General features: G+C 41.1%; 1 protein-coding gene across 4 annotated transcripts in view; it reads left to right on the forward strand.

The window, feature by feature from the left end:
* The window catches only part of LOC136874672 (uncharacterized), a 226,927-nt gene that overhangs the window by 149,723 nt on the left and 50,605 nt on the right, over nucleotides 1–26,599 (forward strand). For 3 of the 4 annotated variants that reach the window (XM_068227739.1, XM_068227738.1, XM_068227741.1), the window contains one exon: nucleotides 10,431–10,475. The exons of the other annotated variant lie outside the window; for it this stretch is intronic. In XM_068227739.1, the coding sequence (XP_068083840.1) occupies nucleotides 10,431–10,475 (45 nt within the window). The remainder of the gene's footprint in view (nucleotides 1–10,430; nucleotides 10,476–26,599) is intronic. 4 annotated transcript variants of the gene reach the window in all.

The raw sequence follows: 26,599 nt of genomic DNA on the forward strand, positions 1-26,599 counted from the left end.
CCATTAAACTAGTGTACAAATCTACATAACAAAATGTGTTTCCGTTGGTTACGTCTCACAGGAGTTGTGTGGACGCAGGAGAATTATACCATAGGCAGAACCCTGCACGGATGAGGATATCCGCGGATTTATCCGCGAAGTTAGTGTCTTGGCGAATACAAACTGTATGACAGTGCAGGAAATACTGCGGATTTTTTTTTCCAAATAATGATGTTCGTTGATTTTCACTCAGGTTTACTCTTACTTTTTCTTGTAGTGAGGCGAGCTTTGACAGTGGTATGGGAGAATGGTGATGTACAGAGCCTTGAGATCATAAAGCCGTAAATCTGACCTAAGTCTAATTGGCCTCTTTTCGCAGTTAGTGGAAGAAATGAACAAAAGGTCAATACGTCGGTAGTTTTCGCAGAGAAAATCCTTCATAAACCTGTGACTGTGAGGGGCTATGGTGCCAAGTGTCAGGCCTATTGTATTTTGTTAACAGATCTATACGTTTCAATGTCTTGAGTATAATATACTGTAAATAAATATTTATAATATCCGCGGATAACCATTTGCGGATGCGGATGTTACTTTGTATACCCGCGCAGGGCCCTAGCCATAGGAACGTCGTAACATAGCAATTGTAAAGGAATCGATACAGATACAAAATACAGGATTGACATGCAAATCTGCACTGCTGCACGTCTATCGTCAAGCACAGAGGATTGGCGTCAGGAAAGGCATCCGGCCGTAAAACAGGGCGAAATTCACATGTGTGACACAGTTCACACGGGAGATCCCACCAAGGTGTATTACCAGTGATTAATATTCAAGTCGGAGTGGCCATTGATTGAAATAAGGGAAACCTGTGATGTTCATAACAGTGCTTTAATAAATAAGTAGTAATAGCATTAACAAAATGTGTAAATATAATAATTTTGAAACACATTATTTGATAGGTTATTTACCAGTATATTTTGTTTTATTTCATTAATGAAATGACGTATGGCTTTTAGTGCCGGAGCGTCCGAGGACAAGTTAGGCTCGCCAGATGCAGGTCTTTTCATTTGATACCCATGGGCTACCTGCACGTCGTGATGAAGACTAAATGATAATGAAGACAACATATACACCCAGCCCCCGTATCAAATGAACTAACCAATTATGGTTAAAATTCCTGATTCTGCCGGGAATCGAACCCGTAACCCCTGTGACCAAAGACCAGTACGCAAACCATTTAGCCATGGAGCCGGACTTCATTTCTTTAGTAATACCTTGACTGACCTCAGTGACTATGAATCCTATTCTCACCCGGCGAGTTGGCCGTGCGGTCAGGGGCGCGCAGCTGTGAGCTCGCATCTGGGAGATAGTGCGTTCAAACCCCACTGTCGGTAGCCCTGAAGATTGTTTTACGTGGTTTCCCATTTTCACACCAGCCAAATGGTCGGGCTGTATCTTAATTAAGGCCACGCTTCTTTCCCACTCCTAGACCTTTCCTATCGCATTGTCGCCATAAGACCTACCTATGTCGGTGCGACGTAAAACAAATTGTAAAGAAAACTATTCTCTAATTAAATATCTGAAAGCGGTACAGTCGAACCTCGATATCTCGAACCTCCATTACTCGAATTTTCAGTATCTCGAAGTAACTTAAATTTCCCGGCCATTTGTCCTATTCTTCACGTGTATTTATTTCTCTATTAATCAAAATTCGATTACACGGATTTCTCGATTTCTCGAAGCAAACGTTTCCTTCCTTGAAGAAAAAATACCCTGTAACTCGAATTCTGTGCAACATTAACTCTGCAATACGGCATTTGTGGTTTGTGAGGAACAGTTCACAAGTAAAGAAAGGGTTACAGTGATGCTGGGAGCTAATATGACGGGAACCGAGAAACTAAAACTTCTAAAGATCGGAAAATTGGCGAAGCCTCGCTGTTTCTTAAGTGTGAATTAATTACCGGTCACATACGAAAGTAACCCGCTAATTCGCGGATGACAAGCTCCGTTTACGAATAACGGCTGCGTGGTATTGACGAGAAGTTTCAAAATGAAGGGAGTAACAGTATCGAGATATCGATGTTCCACTGTATTGAAAAATGGCAAAGCAGTCCCCTGACGCATAAAGGTGCAAAGTAACTAATTACCTTTCTGTCACTGATCTAGCTCTTCCGACTGTAGTGTCGTCTTTTGCAACTCTCAGAACAATTATATTAAACAGGTACCTATTCGACCTACTCGAAATCCATAGAATACATTTTAAGGTGCTTTTTTTTTTTTTTTTTTTTTTGGTATTGATTACTGATTCTCTGAGTTTTCAAAATGTTCAGAAAGTTCCAAGCACTATTTACACTTCTGGCTCTATACAAATCCGCTTACCACCACGACCACCGTTTCTGATATCTTCTTCTTTTTCAGAAACGACCATTCTACGAGAGCATTCGCCACGCTGACATCAATATTTGTAATGTAACATTTGCTGACTGTGAACGTTACATTACAGTGCTCGGCTCCAGTCAACAAAGACGAGATATGTATACTATTTAAAGGGAAACCGCAACGTAACAGTTTGGACACCCGAGTTCGATTCCCTATACTGCCAGATATTTAAGAATGGCAGAAGGGCTGGTATATGGCTTAAACAGTACATATAGCTCACATCCTGTCGATCTGTGCCTGAAAAGGGCTGCTTTACCTCTGGGCGAGGACTTGAATATATTTTAGGGGCTTCCTGGCCGAGGCGGTAAAGGCGCGTTCGGTTCCTGCTGAAGGACGTGTGTTCGATTCCCCGTCAGGAAGTCGATTTTTTTTTTTAAAAACGAGGTTTCCACTTCCGGAGATGTACATGGCCTACATCGAAAATGAGTACCAGTTTAGTTCCTGGGGGCAAAGGCGGCCGGGCATAGAGCTAACCACTCTACCCCACCAAATGCCGAGGTTACGGGTAGTTTTTTATTTTTGCTAGTGGCTTTACGTCGCAGCGACACAGATAGGTCTTATGGCGACGATGGGATAGGAAAGGCCTACGAGTTGGAAGAAAGCGGCCGTGGCCTTAATTAAGGTACAGTCCCAGCATTTGCCTGGTGTGAAAATGGGGAAACTACGGAAAACCATCTTCAGGGCATCCGACAGTGGGATTCGAATCCATAATCTCCCAGACGCAAGCTCACAGCAGCGTGCCTCTAACCGCACGGCCAACTCGCCCGGTGAGAATAGGATTTGTAGTCACAGAGGTCAGTGGAAGCCTTTTCCTTCCACCTCTCCTAGGGCATTCATGGCGTGTACGGAGATGACTTCTCCAGTCAGTCTCCGCTTTAGCTACCAGTATCAGCCAACACAGTTGCAATCACTGTCATATATTCAAAACCACGATATCCCGAATCACCTCGGGAGCTAAATTTTATTTCGAGTTACCGAAATTTCCAGATATAGAGAATACTGTTTTCGAGCATGTATAACACATAAATGAATCATATGTATCTAAGGGTTCATACTGAATACATTATTCTTAACAGTATTTAAAAACATACAAATACCATTTCTCGGTATTACTTTAAATATGAAGCTTATTATAGTAACTTTATAGAAGACAGGATACAGTACATACAGGAGTGAAACAAGAAATATACCTCCGTTAACACCTTTGGAAAAAAATCCGTTTGTTACCGTTAATCGTTCCTCCCTTCACGTTGAAACTTCCTCGTCAGTACCACGCAGCACTGTAACACCCCCCCCACCGATGGCACTACAGCATTTGAAGGCCTTGGCTACCAAGCGACCGCTGCTCAGTCCGAAGGCCTGCAGATTACGAGGTGTCGTGTGGTCAGAACGACGAATCCTCTCGGCCGTTATTCTTGACTTTCTAGACCGGGGCCGCTATCTCACCGTCAGATAGCTCCTCAATCCTAATCACGTAGGCTGACTGGACCTCGAACCAGCCCTCAGGTCCAGGTAAAAATCCTGACCTGACCGGGAATCGAACCCGGGGCCTCCGGGTAAGAGGCAGGCACGCTACCCCTACACCACGGGGCAGACTGGATGCAACTGTTTCTCACAAACAACGAATGCCGTATTGCACAGTTAATGTTGCACAAAATTCGAGTTACAGAGTATTTTTTGCTTCAAGGGAGGAAATGTTTGCTTCGAGCAATCGAGAAATTCGTGTAACCGAATTTCGAGTATTAGAGAAATAAATACACGTGGAGAATAGGACAAACGGCCGGGAAATTTAAGTTACTTCGAGATACTGAAAATTTTAGTAATGGAGGTTCAAGATATCGTGGTTCGGCTGTATTTGATTCTTTAACAATTTCTTGCATAAGAAAATGTATTAAATATTCCACTAATTGATTTTAAACTGAGGAGTATTCATATTGTAAAACAACCCCACCCCTCGCCTTCTGTCGCACAAGCATCTCATTAAGAGCCTGGACCTGCCGAGACGACTGCTGCCCAGCCAGACGGTCTGCAGTTATTGAAGTACACGTGGTCAGCGTAACATCAGTCGTATTGCCTGATTTTCTTGATCAGGTCCGCTGTTTCTCATATCAGACGCTGAGTAAATTCTTTTCGAGGAATCGAAGCTGGGGCCTTCGGGTAAAAGATAGATGGTAAGGCGATAAAGAAGAGAGTTAAATAATTTCACTGTTGTACAAGCTGATTAATGTGTCCAGCTCGTTGGCTGAATGGTCAGCGTAGAGGCCCTGAGTTGGTTCCCCGAACGGGTAGGATATTTGAATCTTAAACAGATAATTTCCTTGGCTCGAGGACGAGGTTCTGTTATTGTCGTAACATTTCCATAACTCACAAACCACACACAACCTTATCCTATACTATAACACGCAGTTTCCTACACACGGGAGATGCTGCCCACCAACGTCGAAGGGTCTGTCTTACAAGGGTTGCCCCAAGTTAGGAATAGCCTCACAATTATTATTATTATTATTATTATTATTATTATTATTATTATTATTATTATTATTATTATTATTATTACGGAGATACTGTGGTGGACAGAGGTGAAAGAACACGCGGACATGAATGGGTGGATATACTAAAGTCGAAAGATTAATTTAAAACTAAAAAATTGGCAGTTTTATTTCCTTTCTTAACCTTTTCCTTTTTTTTCTTTCCAGATGTTAAATTTTAACAAAACAATTCGCTAAGCGAAAAAACAAAATTTCAGGTACAACAATGAGCACCGGGCGAGTTGGCCGTGCGGTTAGGAGCGCGCAGCTGTGTGCTCGCATCTGGGAGATAGCGGGCTCGTATCCCACTGTCGGCAGCCCAAAAGATGGTTTTCCGTGGTTTCCCATTTTCACACCAGGCAAATGCTGGGACTGTACCTTAAGTCCACGGTCTCTTCCTTCCCATTCCTAGGCCTTTCCTCCCCCATCGTCGCCATAAGACCTATAAATGCCGGTGCGACTTAAAACAACTTGCAACAATAAGCTCGAGAATTCCTAGAACAGTTAACTAACATTAATTAACAATACGATCTTGAAGCTCCTACCTTGCTCCACAAAATTATCTAGGAGACTCCACTCCAAACATTACACCATTCCATCCTCCTAAGGGCACCATTCGACCTGTATATTAATAGGAAGAGCGTCTTTTGTCTACAACTCTACACTTTCCTGACACAACCTACATTTAACAAAATTAAAGAGTCTCCACTGTCTTATAAACCTTTAATATGAAAAGAATGCAATAGAGTTTAACAGGTGTAATATGTACCCATTCCACAAGGCCTTTGGTAAAAAAAAAAGGTTAAATTTACTGGCCCAAAGACCAAAATGGTGAGGAGGCGAACACTTTGAGCTCCTTAAAATTTACATTAAATGCATAAAACACTATTTGGGCTCATGGCCCGACATTGCAGGGGCTAAGCCTACACTACAAAGGTGAGTAGATAGGAAAAAATTTAAGGTACAGAAATTACAAGGTAGGTACCTCACTCTCTATTCCCTGATTTATCTTAAGTTCTTTTGACTTGTTTGGAATTTACATTTAAAGTTAGAAATTTACATTTTAGAAAATAAAGTTACATTACTAAAGGTTTTAAACCTTCCCCTCGAGCTATCCTTGAAATACTATCACAGATCTGGCATTACCTGGAGCTGGTCGATCTCTCGAAGGTGGATGAGGTGCCCCCCCCCCCGCCTCCGTTACGAACGCACTATAGACTGGAGCGATCACTTAGACAACCTGGTCCGAAAATGCGCCAGCTTTTATAGCAGAGGGGAAGGTTCCAGGAAACTCTGGCCCAAGGCCCTGACACACACCCAATTCTCATTGGATAATCAAGTAAATATCAAAATTTTATCATTGGTGAATAAATAAATGTACAATATTTCTGATTGGCCAACGCCGTAAGTTGGCGGGAAGTGATAGAAGTGTTGATAACTTTTGAACATCAAAAACAAACACTAAACACTCCAGTTTAGGAAACCTTTACATACAAAATTACTCTTGAATTTTAATAGTTCATCTTCACCCCAGAGGGCACGAAATAAGTTTACAGTCGCGACATCTGTTGAGAAATGTTCAAATTTCTTGTACTAGTTGTTTCAACGTTTATGTTTCAGAGGGTCTTTTACGAGGCGCTAGTTTTAAACGTACGGAGCGGGTGTACCACCGGAACAATTATTATTATTAATATTACGGGGATACTGTAGATTGCATAGGTGTAAGAAGGCGCCGGGATGAGTGGGTGGACAGAGAAAAGATCGAACTAAAATTTAAAACACTAATATTTGAAATGTTATTTCTTTCCTTTCTTTTCTTTTGATTTTAAACTTTGATAAACAACAACAACAAATCAAGAGCTCGTCGGCTTAAATAAGAGGAACGAGCAAAATTCAGGTACACAATAATTTTCAGAATGAGCTTGTAGCTCCAAAGTTACACTATTCCATAGTGCACCTTTGCTCCACTCAATTTTCACTCTATTAGACTGAGCTCCAAAACTTACAACACTCCAGCCTCTCAAAAGCATTAGTTTCTAATCCAAATTTTACATTAGATCATTACAAAACAGTTTTTATTGTCTTACCCGCTCGACAGGCTGATACACACTTGAAATAGTTAGAAATTAAACAGGGGCAATAAGTGCCCATACTAAATGGCCTTAGTGGTCCAAAGAAAAGCTTTAAGATATCGTCCGTAAACAAAATGCTAGGAGGCGAGCGCCAGCACTCCTTTTGAAATTTACTCTGAAATACTAAAGATCCTATCTGGGCTTATGGCCGCAGTTACAGAGGCTAAGCCTATACTACAGAGGGAGACTAGATGGTGGAAATATTAAGTTCCAAAGGTAGAGATGAAATTTAAATTTTTACAAAACCATAGTCACCCCAAAACCAAGTTGAATGGGAATTGAAAGACCCTCTTTATTTCCTAAGTTATATCTTTCCCAGCAGGGATTTGAATAAAGTCCTTAGACTTGCTTGAAAATTTACATTTAAAATATGATGTTAAACTCAAGAAATTTACTGTAAGAATGAATCTTGAAACCTTCCCCTCAAGTCAGCTATATGGAGCTAGCACATATATAAAAGATGTCCGCCATTAACTTGAGCTGGTGGGCCTTCCGACAGCGGTCAAGGTTTTTCCCTGCCTCGACTAGTTATGCACTCTAGACCGCAGCGATGAAGAAGACAACATGGTCCGAAAGCTCCCGGCTTTTATAGCGCAGGGGAGAGTTCCAGAACTCTCTAGGCCGATGGCATGTACACGCACTTAATTTTGATTGTCTAATCGAATAAATATAAAAATTTCTGATTGTCTAATACTATCATGAAGAAGGAGGCTATGTAGTGCGGACAACTTCAGCACACAAAGAAACAATTTTACAAACACTTCAGGTTATTCAACTTAGAAAATACAAATTTCTTTGAAAGTTAATTGTCCGTCCTCCCACCAGAGGGGTCACATAAGTCGACAGTAGACATCTGAAGATTAAAGTTCAAAACGTCCTCCAATACACAGTTCAGGGTTCACATCATAGATGGCCTTTTAACAGGTGCTCAGTTCAAATGCAGGTACCTCCGGTACTATTATTATTATTATTATTATTATTATTATTATTATTATTATTATTATTATTATTATTATTATTGTTCCGAGGTATCTGTGGAACAGCAGAGGTGAAAGAAGGTGCGGGGGTGAACAGGTCCCAAAATACGAAATTAAAGTTAAGATAAAATTTAACAAGGTTATATTTTCTTAGCAAAATCAAGAAATAACAAGAATGGCAGGTACAGAGTAGCAAGGCAACAAATGTACAATTACAGTATTCACAGGATTTGGGCTTCGAGCCCCGGACTCACAATTCTTGAGCTATAAGCCCAACCTTACGATATACAGAATACAACAAAGGGGCGGAAGACCCCAATCATGCCCAGGAGCACTTGCTCCCAATTACACAGTAAAGCCTCCTCGAGGCGCGCAGAAAACAAAATTTTAGAAAGAGCAACCCGCTCTTAAGTTCCAGCCTATCAAAGGCCACACCAAACTCCACTTTCAAGTTGTCCTCCCAGGACATGAAAACAGGGGTAAAATACCCAACCTACTGAGGCCTATTAAGTAAAGAAACAGGTTAATTACCTGGCCTCTAAAATACCAACTTGAGAGGAGGCGAAGCTGCACTCCTAATACATTTTGTTTAAAACCTACTTGGCACTAGGCCGTTAATGCAAGGGCTAATCCCATACTAAAGAGGTGACTTATATGAGAAGACAATTTACATTACGCTAGAATGGAAGAAACGGTTGAGAAAATAAGTTCACCTCAAAGCAATATGAGTGGGAGCTCGAGAGGGTTAAGCACTCTCTATCCCAATTTATAGTTTAACCAGATAGAATAGATACCGAGTGTCTTTACATTTTAAGGGAAAGTTACATGGTAAAAGGCTTCGGACCTGCCCCGAGAGTTAAACTGCTGAGCTAGCAAGAAAATAAGTTATTAAACGGCCATTACCTTGTGGATGAACTGCTGCCCGAAGAAAGAGGCGCTTCCCGCCCCCTGCTACGTACTTTACACACTGAAAAATGTTACTGAAGTGGCACGGAGACCCGAAAATCAGCAGTTTATAAACCCTCGCGAAAAGTTCGAGGCGTTTCAGGAATGAGAACACCCTCCCACAAGAATTTTATTGGCTAGGGTTAAGCAACATATCCAAGTTGGAGAAGATACACCTGATTGGTCATAAATTAATTAAAGAAATTCGGGATTGGCTAAATTCGAACCTGGCGGAAGGAAGGGGTTAATATTGCCAACATAAACAATAATTGAAAGAAATTTAACAAAGAACAAACTTATGAACACAAAATTTCTTCAAAAACATAGTTCTTTCACTTCGCACTAGGGTGCATAATTGTATTTCTTCAGTAGTGCCATCTGGAAGAGAATGTCCACACTTCTTACTACAGGCAAACAAAAATACATCGGAAACGGCCCAGTTCAGAAACTTCAAAATTTACAAGTATTGACATCTTCTGAGAAACTAGAGAATTAGCGCTGTAGTTAAAGTTCAGGCTTCCTCCAGTAGGAGAGTTTCAACTGGCGCAAATTTTAAATTAGCGGCGCGGAGGTGTACCGCCCAGTACAATTATTATGTCCGGCTCCGTGGCTAAGTGATTAACTTCCTGGCCTTTAGTCACAGGGGTCCTGGGTTCGATTCCCAGCAGGGTCGGGAATCTTAACCATTATTGGTTAATTTCGCTGGCGCAAGGGCTGGGTGTATGTGTCGTCTTCATCATCATTTCATCCTCATCACGAAGCGCAGGACGCGTCAAATCAAAAGACCTGCACCTGGCGAGCCGAACATGTCCTCGGACACTCGCGGCACTAAAAGCAATACACCATTTCATTTTATTATTATTATTATTATTATTATTATTATTATTATTATTATTATATGATAGCGTTACATTGTTAGATAACTATCTTATCATAAATTCAAGATGAGATGTTTATAAAGGCAAACGTACAATTTGACGTAACTTATGATATTATGATCATACTCCTGGAATCTCCAGTTGTACTTGTAATCCAGACCACAGAGTTGTGACTTACACTTCAAAAATCCTCATGCATTGCTCAGGATTAGAACCGCGGTCATCTAGGTGAGAAGCCAGTGACAAGGTAAATGAAGTACATAGGTATAGCATCAAAGTCTTGTTGTTGCTACTTGTTTTTGCCTTAACGTGATATTTGGCTCAACTGTTTGGTTGTTCATGAAAATTATCCACACCATATAGCCATTGTATGGGTATACAGATTCAATGGTTATTAGAATTTTAGTTAGTAATCTTTTAGTAAAGTAAAAACTGCCTATTACAATAAAATAGTGTAGAAAATGAATTTCCACTCTTCCTAGCTTTGATAAGTATATATTTTGTAAAGAAGGTATGCTCCACCTTTCTCTAACAACATTCTTCAATTTCCAGGAAGTGATATTCTCAAATTTGACGACTGGACTTTACTATCTTAAGGTAACTATTTACCTTCCCACTCTGATATTATTTATTTATTTATTTATTTATTTATTTATTTATTTATTTATTTACTCTGACTTATTGGCTGAATGGTCAGCGTTGAATCCTTCGATTCAGAGGGTCCCGAGTTCGATTCCTGGCCGGGTCGGGGAATTGAATCACGTCTTATTAATTTTTCTGACCCGGGGACTGGGTGTTTGTGTTTGTCCCAACATTTTCCTCTTCATATTTAGACAACACTCTACACTACCAACCACCACAGAAACACGCAGTAGTACATACATCTCTACATATAGGGTTGGCATCAGGAAGGGCATTCGGTCGTAAAACGGGGCCAGATCCACATGTGCTACACTGTTCGCACCCGTGACCCCACAAATGTGGAAAAGGAGGTTGAAGAAAAATATGTATTTATTTATTTATTTATTTATTTATTTATTTATTTATTTATTTATTTATTTATTTATTTATCATACTATATTATTCCTAAACAAAGAAAATCAATCAGTCACTACTGATCTGCATTTAGGGCAGTCGCCCAAGTGGCAGATTCCCTATCTGTTGTTTTCCTAGCCTTTTCTTAAATGATCGCAAAGAAATTGGAAAATTACTGAACATTTCCCTTGGTATGTTATTCCAGTCCCCAACTCCCCTTCCTATAAACGAATATTTGCCGAAATTTGTCCTCTTGAATTCCAACTTTATCTTCATATTGTGATCTTTCCTACTTTTAAAGACACCACTCAAACGTATTCGTCTACTGATGTCCTCCCACGCCATCTCTCCACTGACAGCTCGGAACATACCACTTAATCGAGCAGCTCGTCTCCTTTCTCCCAAGTCTTCCCAGCCCAAACTTTGCAACATTTTTGTAACGCTACTCTTTTGTCGGAAATCACCCAGAACAAATCAAGCTGCTTCTCTTTGGATTTTTTCCAGTTCTGGAATCAAGTAATCCTGGTGAGCGTCCCATACACTGGAACCATACTCTAGTTGGGGTCTTACCAGAGACTTATATGCCCTCTCCTTTACATCCTTACTACAACCCCTAAATACCCTCATAACCATGTGCAGAGATCGGTACCCTTTATTAACAATCATATTTAGAGATTAAGTAGCATAGTTAAATGCTATGATAGCCGTTTGAGGATTCTTTTGCAGCATAAATTTCGATGGAGTCCTTAAGTTTGCAATGCCAATTTGTTCTTTCCGTTATTCCTTGCACATGAAGTGATTGTTAATTCCTTTTTTTTAAAATAATATTAGTTGTTAGGAGTTACTTGTAGATAGAACGTACGCTTATGAAGGATTCTTCATCTCTGTATATATTTTTTAATATATAAGTGTATACGTCCAGCCCTTGTTCCGTTTATCTATGGAGGTGGGTATGAAGTGAAATGAATCTTCATAGCGAGTTTTTATGACCGGATGCCCTTCCTGACGTCAACCTCATCAGAAGTACAGGTACATGGTATAGGATAGTGAGAAGCGAGGTAAAGAAACCTAGTGCCGGCACATAGCCTACTCCTGTCGAATAGCACCAAGGGATCTGCTCAAGGCTTGGCGTCTCCATCCGGCCGTATCGTCACTGAATCGTTTACCGCCCAGGTATTTCTTCAACAGTCCGAAGATATGAAAGTAAATGGTTTTAATTCGAGGAAGAAATAAATATATTCTGAAACTGAAAAATCAACAAATCCAACAAGTTGACAAATTTGAATACCTTGGTTATTGGATATAAGATGATTTAAACGCATCTGTTGAGGATTGTAAATAGACACTACCCCGCCATCTACCGGGGAGTTTAGGTACTATTCATGTATCGACATATCTGTATCGATTCCGACATTTCTGTATCGAGTGAAGAGAGTAATAGATAGTGGTGTGACTAGCAGTGATTTTTACACTCACAGGTCAAACTGTGATTGCTATTTTGAAGTAGCAGTGATTTTAAACTGTGATTAACTGTGATTCAGCCAACGCCACCTAGGATACAAGGCCACTCGAAATATGACCATCATCACTCTGCGGCCTTCAGGAGTACCGAGGAGTACGATGTCGTGCAGCATTCAGTACACGGGCGAACTCGCGCTAACGCTGAAAACAAATACTCATTTTCAGAATCATATTTTAAAAACTTATATACATTACCTTTTCTCAAAAAGTACGCCACCGTACGAATCAACAAGGACTATTTTTTTATAACTGCTAGTTGATGTACCCGTGTTTCCCTACGGGATTTTTAGAAAGACTGAATTTGTGGTTTTCCTAACCGGAGTCAACATAGGTCATTACAAAAAAAGTCAGTAGGAATATAGCGATTAAAAGCAACGTTATCATATAAAATACACGATCAAATGAAAAACTGCAGATTTTCTCACTTTTAACGAACAGTACTACGGTGCCGATCTAACAGTCCAAAGTTCCAGAACTGGAATGACCAGGCCGTAGACATCCGTGGAGATGCTATGATGAACCAGTGTGTTATGTACCAGTAGCATCAGAAAATTTATGAACCAGAGGAATAGCATGCTAAAGAAGAAAGTTATATAACCCCCAGCTATTTCCCGCCAATATTCAGGTAGGCTGTTACACTCTGTATGACCGGGGGAGTTGGCCTTGTGGTTAGGGGTGCGCAGCTGTGAGTTTGCATCTCGGAGATAGTGGATTCGAACCCTACTATCGGCAGCCCTGAATATGGTATTCCGTGGTTTCCCATTTTCACACCAGACAAATGCTGGGGCTGTACCTCAATTAAGGCCGAGAACGCTTCCTTCACACTCCTAGCTCTTTCATATCCCATCGTCGCCATAAGACCTATCTGTTTCGTTTCGACGTAAAACAAATTTTAAAAAAATACTCGGTACGCAGCAGCAATCCTATCTATCGGAGATGGGTGGCAACAGAAGACACAACGCACGTCACGACAAACAATGGTCAATTGTTGATCAATTTTATGAGCTTTCTATATTGTAGCCCTTCACATTTAGTTTTTTTTCGACTCTGCTATATTAGGGCGTCTTATAAAATTATTTATAGCGTAGACTGTAGTCCCTTATTCTCCGACTTTCCATACCGATTTTCATTAAATTCTGTTTACCTATTTTTCTCGTGACTCGGCGCTGATATGGACAAAAATCCAAATTCATGAATATATCGGTACGGTAACAATATATAAGACATAAATGATCGGAAATTTAACACTATATAACTTTAGTTATGCAGTATTTATCGATACGACCACTATTAACATAAATATTTGAGAATTAAATTGTAGGCCTTCCCCTAAACTACCATTTCACTCAGCGTGAGTAAAATTATTTATGGCCTAGATTCTAGCGACTTATTCCCCGATTTTCATTAAGATAGGACCACTAATAAATATTTGAGAATTGAATTTTAAGCCTTCCCCTAAACTACCATTATTCTCAGCATGAATACAATTATTTATAGCCTAGATTGTAGCGACTTATTCCTCGACTTTCCTTACCGATTTCCATTAAGATACGACCACTAATAACATAAATATTTGAGAATTAAATGTTAGGCCTTCCCTCAAACTACCATTTCACTCAGCGTGAATAAATTATTTATGGCCTAGATTGTAGACACTTATTCCCCGACTTTGCATACCGATTTTCATTAAATTCTCCTCAGCGGTTTTCTCGTGATGCGTGTATATACATGCAACTGCGACTTTGGTGTGGGTCGCAGTTAGACCTTTGAGTGTGATGCTGTGATACAGACAGATATTACGGAAAATTAAAAAGTGCATTTCCTTGTTACTGTGGACATGACTGATACAGAAATACCATCCTTTTTAAATTCTGAGCAATGTATAGAAAAACCTCTTAGAATTGAGGGTTAACCAGTTGTCTTTTTATCAAAATCATTGGCATAATTATATTGGAATTATAGAGCTGCTCATTAAGGAAGAAAATCAGGGAGTGAGGAGGAGGAAATGACTTCTTCTTCTTCTCCTTCTGACACTTTTCCCAGACCTGTGGGGTCGTGGGTGCGAACTGCATCGCACATGCAGATTTGGCCCTGTTTTACGGCCGAATGCCCTTCCTCTCGCCAACCCTATATGGAGGGATGTAATTTGCGTGTTTCTGTGGTGGTTGGTAGTGTAGCGTGTTGTGTGAATATGAAGTGGAAAGTGTTGGGACAAACACAAACACTCAGTCCCCGAGCCAGAAGAATTTTTTTTTTTTTTGCTATTTGCTTTACGTCGCACCGACACAGATAGGTCTTATGGCGACGATGGGACAGGAAAGGCCTAGGAGTGGGAATGAAGCGGTCGTGGCTTTAATTGAGGTACAGCCCCAGCATTTGCCTGGTGTGTAAATGGGGAAACCACGGAAAAGCATCTTCAGGGCTGCCGACAGTGGGGTTCGAACCCACTATCTCCCGGATATAAGAAGAATTAATATGACGCGATTAAAATCCTCGACCGGCCGGGAATCGAACCCGGGACCCCTCTAAACCGAAGGCCTCAACGCTGACCACTCAGCCAAGGAGACGGACAGGAGGAGGAAAAGACTATTGCCCAAAACTCACCTAGAGTTCGCCTGCTGCCACTTCTCTTGTTAACAATACCAGTAATTTTAGTATCGAATACTTATACTACCGGTACTGTACAATAGTGTAAAACAAAAACAGTAGGCAAAATATTATGCCTATAACGTCACAAATCACTGATTAAAATACTTAGTCAACTCAACTGCTACCATCACATTTTTTCACTTTTAGACCTACATCCACAGTCTAATATATACAGTCGCGAAGCTCTAATGCGAGGAAGGTTCATCCACTTGACAGATGCAAGGTCTGGTCACGCTACCACAATCCTTTGCGGTGGCGGCCGTATTGGGTCTCAAATATCGTTGTTATGTGGGCGTGCCCGATGTAATGATGTGTGTTATTACTTGTATTTTGAAGGAAAATGGGATACTGCGCCGCACTAAATTGTCAAAATAAGACCTCTGACGGAATTAGAGTGTTTCGCTTCCCGAGAGATAAGCAAAGGAGAGCTCAGTGGGTACAAAACTCTGGGCGTGACAAATGGCAACCTACAGATAATTCCGTCTTGTGCGAGGTTAGTGAAGTTATACATTCGTATTATTTCTGAAGAATAGTATGTTTATATGAACGATGTTTTATATTTCTTATTATGTATTTTCTTCTAGCATCATTTTGAAGAATCGCAATTTGAAGTAAAGAGGGCGGATGGACGGAAACTACTCAAGTGGAATTCCATCCTAACAATTTTCAACGTCCCTAATCCACCCAAGTCTTTGACATTTAATAGGAAACCTCCCAAAGAAAGAGAATTGTCTTTCAAAACAAGCAAGAAAAGTAACAGGAAATGCGTAATAGTAGTACTGATGTTTATGAACATTATCTTTTCATGTGTCCGGCTCCATGGCTAAATGGTTAGCGTGCTGACCTTTGGATAAAAGGGTCTCGGATTCGATTCCCGGCAGGTTCAAGAATTTTAACCATAATTGGTCAATTTCGCTGGCACGGGGGCTGGGTGTATGTGTCGTCTTCATATTCATTTCATCCTCATTACGCCTACGGGTGTCAAATCAAAAGTCCTGCACCTGGCGAGCCGAACTTGTCCTCAGACGCTCCCGGCACTAAAAGCCATACGCCATTTCATTCCATTTCATTCCATTCCATTCCCTTTCCTTTTCCTTTTCCTTTTCCTTTTCCTTTTCCTTTTCCTTTTCCTTTTCTTAACCCTGCATGCAACGTAGAAATGTTTCACAGATATTTGAAATGCTTGTTCCTGTTCATTTACCAATTATAATCACAACAAACAATAGGCCTATCATTTCAAACCAACAATTTATGTCCAGCTTGTCATCATTACAAAAAAAATTATTGATAATTGCAGTCTTATACTGTACTGTAGTTATTAATTACAGCTAAATTACTGTACTGTAGTTATTAATTACAGCTAAATTTCATTCATCTTAAATGCTCTATAGAGTACATTATATGGCTGGACAAATACTTAAAGATCACTACACTCGCACTAACCAACTACCGGAACTGTAATTTAACGTACCGTAGCCTAAGATAAAATCCTAATGCAATCCCTAAAATAGCCTAACATATGTTAACTCAACTTAATAGTGACTGAATTTCTATTTCTTATGGAATCGTGTCTACCAATGAGTTAATTTCCTTAACCATGATTATTATTATTATTATTATTATTATTATTATTATTATTATTATTATTATTATTATTATATGCATGAATATTAGGACTCAGCTAAGAGCCCCGTGGTCGCCAACCCACGCTCCCTAGTTAGGAGCTCCTGACGCCCCTTTCAGTCGCCTCTTATGACAGGCAGGGGATACCGTGGGTGTTGTTCTATTGCCCCCACCAACGGGCGGAAATCTATTTTGGGCTGTGACCACGAGGCCCTTAGCTGAGTCTTGACATTGCTTTCACTATCCTAGCCCATCCGACCCCTGTTCAACACTTGTTCTTTTCCGACCGCGACGGCATTAGCGCATTCGAGGCCTAGGAAGTTTTTCATTTCCACGCACTTTGTGGTCTTCATCTTTCTTTTGACGATACCTTCATTTTTCGAAGTGTTGGACTCCTTCCATTTGTTTTCTTCTGATTAGTGTTTATAGAGGATGGTTGTCCAGTTGTACTTTCTCTTAAAACAATAATCACCACCACCACCACCACTTTGTACTATATAACTGCATGGGTTATCAATAAACAAGTTAAGAGTAGCTAAGAACATCCGCATCCGTGCAGAATATTTTTGCCTTAGAACCCAAGAATACCATATGAATGAATAACAAGAGTTACCGGTACCACACATAATCTAATGTACTCAACTCAAGAGGCATTAAGTGTTTGTCAACGTATTGGGGTAACCTTTTAGAAACGCAGTATCAGTAATTACTTTCTCAATAAAGAAAACGCTGAAGGTGGTTTATTACAACTGTCTTTTAGTACTTGCTTTCTTGGCTTACGCTGCGTGAACCGGCAGCGATAGACCCCACGTGTAAGCATAGGAATTGTAGAGCATAGAAACCTCTACAAAACACATTAACTGAATTGCTACGATATGATACAATGTTAATTTTTTGCCTGCTGCTGCTGGAGAGCTTTCATTCCCCGCCCGAAGGACGGGGCGGGCCCCCTAGATCGTGTCGCGATCTCTCGGGCCAAGGGAAGCGAAGAGAACTGTGAGGAACAAGGAATGAGTGAGATGGGAGGAGCGATGTGACGAATTTAATGAGGTGGGCTACGGATGTGCGAATTTTAGGGGATTTTTGCTAGGATTGAAATTTAGAGAGGATTGCTAGGATAGCATTGAAAGGTGAGGAGATGCAAGGACGTAGTGAGATTATGAAGCGAAGATATTAAGTACTGGATGAGATAGAGTGGCGGAGGTGGGTAAGGAAAGCTATATGGGTGAGGAGGTGGACTGACAGATTGACGAGGTGAGAAGTTGGCTGCCTGGGGGCGGCGGGGAGAATTGGATGCCGTTATGCAACACTAGACCAAGCGCCAAAAGTTGGTTGCGAGATAATCGCGTTTAAATTTGGTTCTATGTGTAAATTCGGGCGAACATAATTTTACTAAATATGGTATTACTGGTGTTGTAGGATAATAGATTGTACCTTCTCACCAAATTTCAACATTTTTATAATCGCACTACATAGATTTTCTTCAAGAAATGGCGCTTAGTCTACTGATGCAATTTAAGGTTTTTCTCAAGTGCGAATAATGTATCAGGATGCTACACCAATAACACCTAACTGTTGAATATCTACTGAGTAAAACTTCAAAAAAATACAATGTGGCGGCAGCCATGATTAAAAACTGAATCTCCTACTGTCTGAAAAGGCCCGCTAAGTGCTTGAACCACCACGAGCCGCGCCACAACTCCGGTACATTATTCAAGTTTTAGATGGAGAAATTCTAGAAGGGAAGCTATTCTCTAAAGTCGTTGCTATAACGACTTACTGATTTTAGGAATTTCAACTTATTTGAGTCAAATACAAATGGTAAGACATGAGCAATTCTAGTCTATACAAATTTTAATGGATTTTCCTTCACGATAGGCCTATTATATTCTGAGAGTACAGTATTGACGTGATATTTTTAAGCCTATGGGTAAGTTTTGTTCTGCTTGAGACAGAAAATGTGATTAAAGATATTTTCTCCCATAAATACACACAAATCACTGGACAGGTAATAAGATTGTTGCTCTCAGTTCATTTAGTCTCGAAATCAGGATCTCCATTAAATTCATCTACGTCATCCACGATCTGAGAATCTGCTTGGCATCTGTAGGTATTAGGTGCATCAGCGAACCAAAGTCTCTTAGTTTGGCTTCAGGGATAGGGTTTCCTTTTGGCTACAGAGGTATTAATGCCTGGTGAAATGGAACTCTACTTTCCCGTGGTCGTCCCTGTCTTGACTTATTTAGATTTACTTCCTGAGATTCACCATCAAATTCTAGAGAATGATTCTCAGACGCAACTTTCTTAGCAAGCTGCATTAGTAACATTGTCCTTCTCCTTACTTTTGGAAGTACTTGATACATCGCTGAATTTCGTCACTTGATAAACCACTCAATGTATCAGCACGTAAAAATGTCAGCACTATCGAAAATGCGGGCTCCCACGCTGTCATCCGCGCGCAATGTGAGGAATGTGGCGCTTGATCCAATGATGCAGACTGGTACGTCGCATAGTCTACTGATGCAATTTACGTTTTTACTGATTTCCGCTTTGTCGCTTAGGTTTTCTGTTTACTAACAACTAATGGCCTCTTGTAATGCAGTGGGGAATTTTTTATAAATAGTTCAAGCCTTCCTCTACAACATGGCGCTAAAATCTCAATTTTCATCAAATGGCGCTTAGTCTACTGATGCATAACGGCATCCAATTGTTGGTGGGATGTCTGACAGAATTGGGGGGAGAGATGGACGGTTCTACTCTATGACGTTGGCCATTTATGTAAGCTCCGTGGTCGATGAGGTTCCCACTTCTCCTCCAGGCAAATGTCGGGATGGTACTTAACTTACGGTCTCGGCTCTTCCTCTTCCTTGTCTATCCTTCTGATCTTCCCACCCCCTACAAGGCCCCTGTTCAGCATATCTGGTGAGGCCGCCTGGGTGAGGTACAGATCCTCCTCCCAGTTTTATCGCCCCTGGCCCAAAGTCTTACGCTCCAATGTGCTGTGATACCCCACACCCACTTTGTATACCCCCGACACTTCATATAACACTACATTATGCCGTCCTTGTTTTCACTTACTGACCACCATCTTGGACAATCATCTGATTCCCCCCGCTCCCCTGACGACAACTCTATGTCTCGCAACTTCTAGAATGAACTCTAAAATCATATAAATACTTGTCACGCGGCCTAACTCGTCAGGTTGAACGAGAGGCCATTCCCCGCTGGATGTGCGAGTGCATAATATAGGACCGAGCTGGTTCTCTGCTCCCATCGACTCCTGGCGTTCTTCAGGTGAGACACAGAGATCACATTATGTAACATATATTTTCATTCATCTTTCTCCGGATGGTGAGGGAGCTGGTAGATTCACCAAGTTCCAGAACACAAAATTCCATTGTGTGTTAATGGGGCTACGGATCTTTGAAGCACTCTAGGGCATACACTTTTCTGTCCAATCTCAATGCTCCTACCTTTAAAGCATAATTCAAATCTTCACGTGTTTGCAGTTGCTCCTTGCGCATCTAATGCGAACTTTTTCTTTTACTGGTCGTGTCCCTCGGTTTCCCTCACCAACCCCCCCAACCCCTCGGTCATTCACCCTACCCCATATCTCATTCAAATTTTGTATGATTCATTGTACATAGATTTAAGACATATTTGTTTAAGAATTTAGCAACTTTTGTCTAACAATGTTGATTAATATCGTAGTCGATCTCGTTGAATAGGGTTATTTGCTCACCTAAACTTACAAATATATATATATATAGATATGTATTGAAGTAAAGGTATGTTGTTACCATTGAAACTATCTTTCCTTTAAATTCACACATCACTACCACTCTTTACATCCCGGATGCCTCTGGGTTGTTTTCCACTGCATACCCCTGTCACAATAAGTGTTTTATTATTATTATTATTATTATTATTATTATTATTATTATTATTATTATTATTAATTTTGAACTTAAACCTGTTGTCTGTTATCAAACTCAGTTTCGCCCCAAAATACAGCAACACGAAGACACTGCCCTTGAGGCAGTAAAGGTGGGATCTCTCGCTGAGTCCGAGGGGAAAAAACCAACCCTTTGCGGTTTTCGGAGATGAAGAGATGCCAGGATTTGATCCTAAAGGAGCTCTTTTACATGACAGTAAATCTACCGACGAGACTGACACATTTGAGTACCTTCAAGTTACCACCGTACTGAGCCAGGATCGAACCTGCCTAGTTGGGGCCAGAAGGCCTGTGACTGAACCGTCTGAGCCACTTAGCCAGGTAACAACAACAACAACAACAACAACAACAACAAAGAGCACTCGATGTAGATGGCAAACAGAATGCATTAATATTGGAAATATAAATATTGTCTTTAATAAGTACAGTACTTTGTTAATTGTTGCTGCCATAAGTAGTCTACATTCATTTCTATATTATAAAATTATTATGATCTTTATTACTGTTATTTAAGGCTGGTTGGATCCTCAACAGCTCCACCATCAGCTGTAATAGATTGCCTAAGCATCACTGAAGAGGCGTACTAGGGAAATGAAGAGTGAGGTAGTTTCCCGTTGCTTTCCTCACCGAGCCAGAAGTTGCTATTACATATCAGTCTGCCAAGCCCACTGAAATGCATGCATCAACTGACCCTATGAGCAACATTTTCACACCATTCATAGCAGGGACTGGCTACATAAGGAATGGCATTACTAGCATCACTCATACTTCAGTCATATTGTCAAAGCCAAGGATAAGAATGAGGCAGGTCAATGAAAGTTCATATATTATTATTTACTGTATTTGTTAATATTATGATCTTTAATTGTTTTTGTTACCATAATGTAGGGGGAGAGCACAAGAAAAACATTTGTTTTCCCTACTACTACTACTACTGTTATGTTTTCATTCCTCCCCTGAAGGGGGGAGGCGGGCCTCCTAGACGGTGAGGCTCTCTCAGACCGGGAGATTTTCAGTGGAGAAGGAAGGTCTGCACACACCAACATGGGACGCGGAAGTGGTAGCGATCCCGTCGCGAACTATTATGAGTACAGCGGGATATGAATCCACTCACACCGGAGCGTCACTCTCCCGCCTACATGGCGGGATTGCAGTGAACCATTTTCAGTTCGCTGCATGCAGCGTTTTCCCGCGTCCCGCGTTCATTGTGAACAATCACAGCGACGACTGAACTGTTCATATTGTGCATTAAGAAATATCCAATGTTTTACGACATCAGTAATGAAGATCATCAGAATGTGAGGAAGAAAGATAACCTAGGACCTAGGAAAGGTTTTCATTCCCCTCCCCGGAGGGAAGGGGCGGGCCACCTAGAAGGTAACACCTTTTCTCTGGCTAGGAGATTTGGCGAGTTTGGAGGATTGATGGAGTTGGAAGAGGGGAAAACGGTGATGTGTTAAGTGGAGGTGTGTTGGAGGATTGACCTTTTGGCTAAGGGAAGTGTTGTTCCTTAGTGCTTTATTAAACATACATACATACATACATACATACATACATACATACATACATACATACATACATACAAGGATTTATGGATATTACAAAGATACATGTGCGTTTTATAACCAGGTTGCATATGGTGGCGTGACGAAGTGAGGGGTTTTGCGATGGTGAGGGAGAAGGTGGAGTGCTAGGATGTGGTACAGGGATGAGAAGTTTACTAGGGAGATAACTAGGAGGCTTAAGAGGTTAGGTGGAGGTGAGGGTGGTGGGAAGTTTCTAGGTGGGGGTGGTGGTAGGTTTCTAGGTGGGGGTGGTGGATAGTTGCTGGGTGGAAATGGTGGAAAGCGGAAGTGTAGACTGTGAGGTTGAAGAGGGGGGCAGGCTGGGGACGTGTGCGGTGGCGGGGTGAGTTATGTTGGTTGGGAGTTTGGGGAGGGGAGCGGGACGGTTCTATCCGGTGGTGACGGCCGTGAAGATATACACCTGGGGTGATTAAGTGCTGGACGTCTTCTGGCGTAGGTAGGTGGAGGCGTACTAGGTACGTTGGTCCATCATCATTGTGAATCCTAATGGCTCTCTGCACCGGGAGTCCTGCTTGGTGGAGCTCTTGGAGGTTGCTGCCGTTGCTATGTTGGGTTCCACGCCGCAGGCAACACAGCTATATATGTTGTTCTGGCTGGGCTGTGGTGGTGGTGTTGGCGGTTGTGCATTGTCTGATGTTGGTAGTCGTACATTGCCTTCTTGAGTGACAGTTTCTTTGTTTGGCAGCGTTGTTCATTCATCCTGCTGGCCCTGGCCAGGGGGTGGGGGTGAGGCTGGGGGGTTATGTCATCAGGGGAGAGGGGTGGGTTGTAACTGCAGTGGTAGTGGGAGTGGTGGAGGTAGCATGAGTGGAGGTGGTAGTAGTGATGGTGTTGGTAGTCGTGGTGGCGGTCAGGGAGGTGCAAGGAGAGGGCGACTGCTGTTGATGTGATGTACATGTAGAGGGGGTGGCATGTGTGTTGTTCATTAGCAAGGCCCCACACCGCTGGCTGCGCAGAAGCGTGTGACGGGAGAAGTCATGTCCATGCGCGTACTGCCATGTTGCGGCCGCTCCTCAGCTTGACGAGGAGATCGTATGGAATTCATGCATGAACTTACATTTCGCACATATGAAAACACCCGCCCTAGCAAATTAATGACAGCCTATACCGACTACCGTGTACGCACTCAATAAATATACATAATATCAAGACTGTGGTATTATTAAAAGGTACTTCTGTAAAAACAAAAAAAAAACAAAAAAAAACTGAACAATCTACACAAATCCTTTGGATAGCCCATAGGTGGCGCACATGAAAAAATAAAAGACACCTTTAGGAGACTGAATAAGAAGACTGAAAAATACTCTACTACAAAAATAAATATATATAAATAAAAACGTATTTGAATTTCAGTCCCAGAAAACAGAAAAAAAGAGTATACAGGCCTACGGGTACCTCATAAATAATAATGTCGCTCATTTTAATATAAGGGTCATGTTGTAACTGTTTTGTTTGAACATTCGGAACAGATACACGTAATTGAAATCCATACTCTACACTTTTGATTTATTGAAAATACGAAGACATGTTCAAATGTCAGCAGTCTCCAACTGAAGTACGTTTACATATCGTGAAATAAAAATTGCTTGTCTTTTAGCAGACTGGAGGGCACATTAAATATTTAAAAACTCCTGTACCTACAGCTATAACAATATCAACAAAAAGGAAACCTGTGAAAGAAAATCTTTCTATGAAAGGTACATAGCTTATGTTTCCTCTTTTATAAGTCATTACAGCAAATTTTACTCAATTCACTGAACACATTGTTTAAAAAGTACATGACTGCAAAAATCTTTCTAAAACGATCAGATACATCTTTAGTCATTTTCTGAATATGAAATGTCGGCTTCGCTGTGTAGGCGTAGCATTTCTACCTCTTACCCTGTGGCCCGGGGTTCAATCCCCGATCTGGTCAGAGATTTTTACCTGGATCTGAGAGCTGGTTCGAATTCCACTCAGCCTGCGTGATTACAATTGCGGAACTATCTGACGGTGAGATAATGGCCGAGTGGATTCGTCGTGCTGACCACACGACACCTCGTGCAGGCCTTCAGGCTGAGCAGCGGTCGCTTCATAGGCCATGGGGTTTAGTTTGGTTGGATTAGTGGAAGTTAAATTGTCATTTCTATGTGATTTGGACTTAGGTAAATGCTGCCTGACATTCATTACACTGGTGCTAGTCTGCCTCTATTGTGTATTTCTTAAATGTCTAGGGTTAGTCTGAGTTTCTCTGAGTCGTTTAGGTTTAAGTAAGAAAGTTATAATTTAAGATGTGAAACCCTCCTTATAATATTATCTTTTTAAATACCTGTATTACTACTTTTACAAACTCAATCTGAATTAACATTATCTGAGCACAAATGAAAATTGAAAGTGCATTCTAAATTTTCTGGAATATGGGGACGACGATTTACACCAGAAAAAAATGAAGTTGAATGTAAAACACTTGCAGGAAGATTAATATCATAGTTAAACAGTTATTTTGGTAAGCGTTTTCTAATACAGACCTTAGCCTACAAGGAATACAAGGCCTGCCCAATAGCTACTCATAGTTGTCCGCCCTGTGGATGCTATATTTGCCGCTAGAGGCGCTGCAATTCAACCTCACATGAACACCTCGGTTGGCGGTATTTCTACACGTTGTATGCTTACAGGTGACGTCGTATTGTTAACATATGTCCATTATATTACAATGGTATACTGTTGCGTACCGTTTTGTAAACAAGGCTCTAGAAATAAAGTTCCTGGAACTAGTTTCCATGAATTCCCTTGCCAAGAGCCAACCAGGGAATCTTTTCCGTTTGCTTTCTGGAGGTAGTACCACTCTACCCGTTGTGCCACATCCCTCGGACAGCTCACGGAATGTATTTGTCTCTTATGACCAATGTCATATATTGAAAAATTTAAGAAATGCACTACTAGTCGTGAAGAAGCATTTGGTAAAGGATGGGAAACCCATATCTGGTAGGTTCATCAGGACGTTGTACGACTTACAGAAGGGCATGAAAGTAAAATTAGTAAGAAGTCTGACAAACAAACGTGTCTACCCGACAACATTTGAGAAGATGCACGTGGGCAGAGTCGTGGACATTTTCTCTTCAGATGTCATTTCGGCACTCGATTTCTTGAGACAATACGGGTCTCAGTTTGCAATAAAAGAATTTCAGGATGCTGAAGGTACTATTGAGTTCTGAAGATAGTTAATAAATGGTTCACCATCCTCAACGTGAAGAACACTTTGCAGCATATTCGCTCTCGGAATGAAGACGCAAAACATTTCTTCACACTTGATGAGGAAAGACTGAAATGTCTGGAGAACGACTTCATTTCCTATCTGGAACTCTGGGAGAAAGCATCAGCAGGTCCGGTGGAATTCATAAGTAAAGAATATTATCATGCAGCCTGTCTGACAACAAAATCTGTCATCCTGTGTTTCAAGTACCTGCTTGAGAATGACTTCCATTTTGTGCTAGTCAGAAAATTTTCTTCTTATGAAGTAGAAAGCTTATTTAGTTGCATCAGACAACTTGGAGGTAGCAACGACCAAACAAACGCTGCAAATGTTACACAGGCCCTACATAAAATTTTAACAACTGGACTCGTTAGTGCATCTCTCACGGGGAATGTAGCACATGAGTCCGCCTTCAGTGACTGGATGGCAACATCTAACTCAACAGGGAAACGTACAAGCTCAACAATTCACGCGGATGAACCGGCATCAACGAATCCTCAGTTAGCAAGAAATTTTCAGACACAACAGGAAAGCATCGAAAAGGAAGCCGAAGGAGCACCATGCGTTTCTATGTCGAGTGCTGCAATGGCATATATTGGAGGGTATTTGGTTAGAGTTGTCAAAGACCACATGCCATGTCAAGAGTGTGTTGATAAAATTAGTAGGTAGTATCCAGAGTCCATCTCCACTAACGTCATTAATAAAAATCAAAGACAGAGGTGGTCTGAGGTATCCAAAGCCAAGTTTTGTTTCACTGCTGATGAAAATGGGGCAAGTAACGGACGACATGATAACGGAAACGCTGGGCAGTCCAAAAATACCACAAACATTAACCGAAATACCGTTGCCAAATAATGCTAAAAATCCTATTTTACAGTGTGGGAAAAGTGATCATCCTGAGGAAATAAGCAGAATAACACTGCAGAAGTTTCTGTGCCCCTCTGTCACTAACTACGCTAATGGCATGACAGATGAGTATCGCCGAGAATACTTCTTGAGAAGAAAAACAATTTATGAGAAGAAAATATCAAGGAAAATGGTTAAAGTTGTTCCTTTTCACTGAAAATCTACGGTGCGGCAGTAAAAATATCTAGTGCAAACCTTATACCGGTACACTTTT

This window comes from Anabrus simplex, chromosome 5 (assembly GCF_040414725.1).
Source record: "Anabrus simplex isolate iqAnaSimp1 chromosome 5, ASM4041472v1, whole genome shotgun sequence".
NCBI classification, from domain to species: Eukaryota; Metazoa; Arthropoda; class Insecta; order Orthoptera; family Tettigoniidae; genus Anabrus; species Anabrus simplex.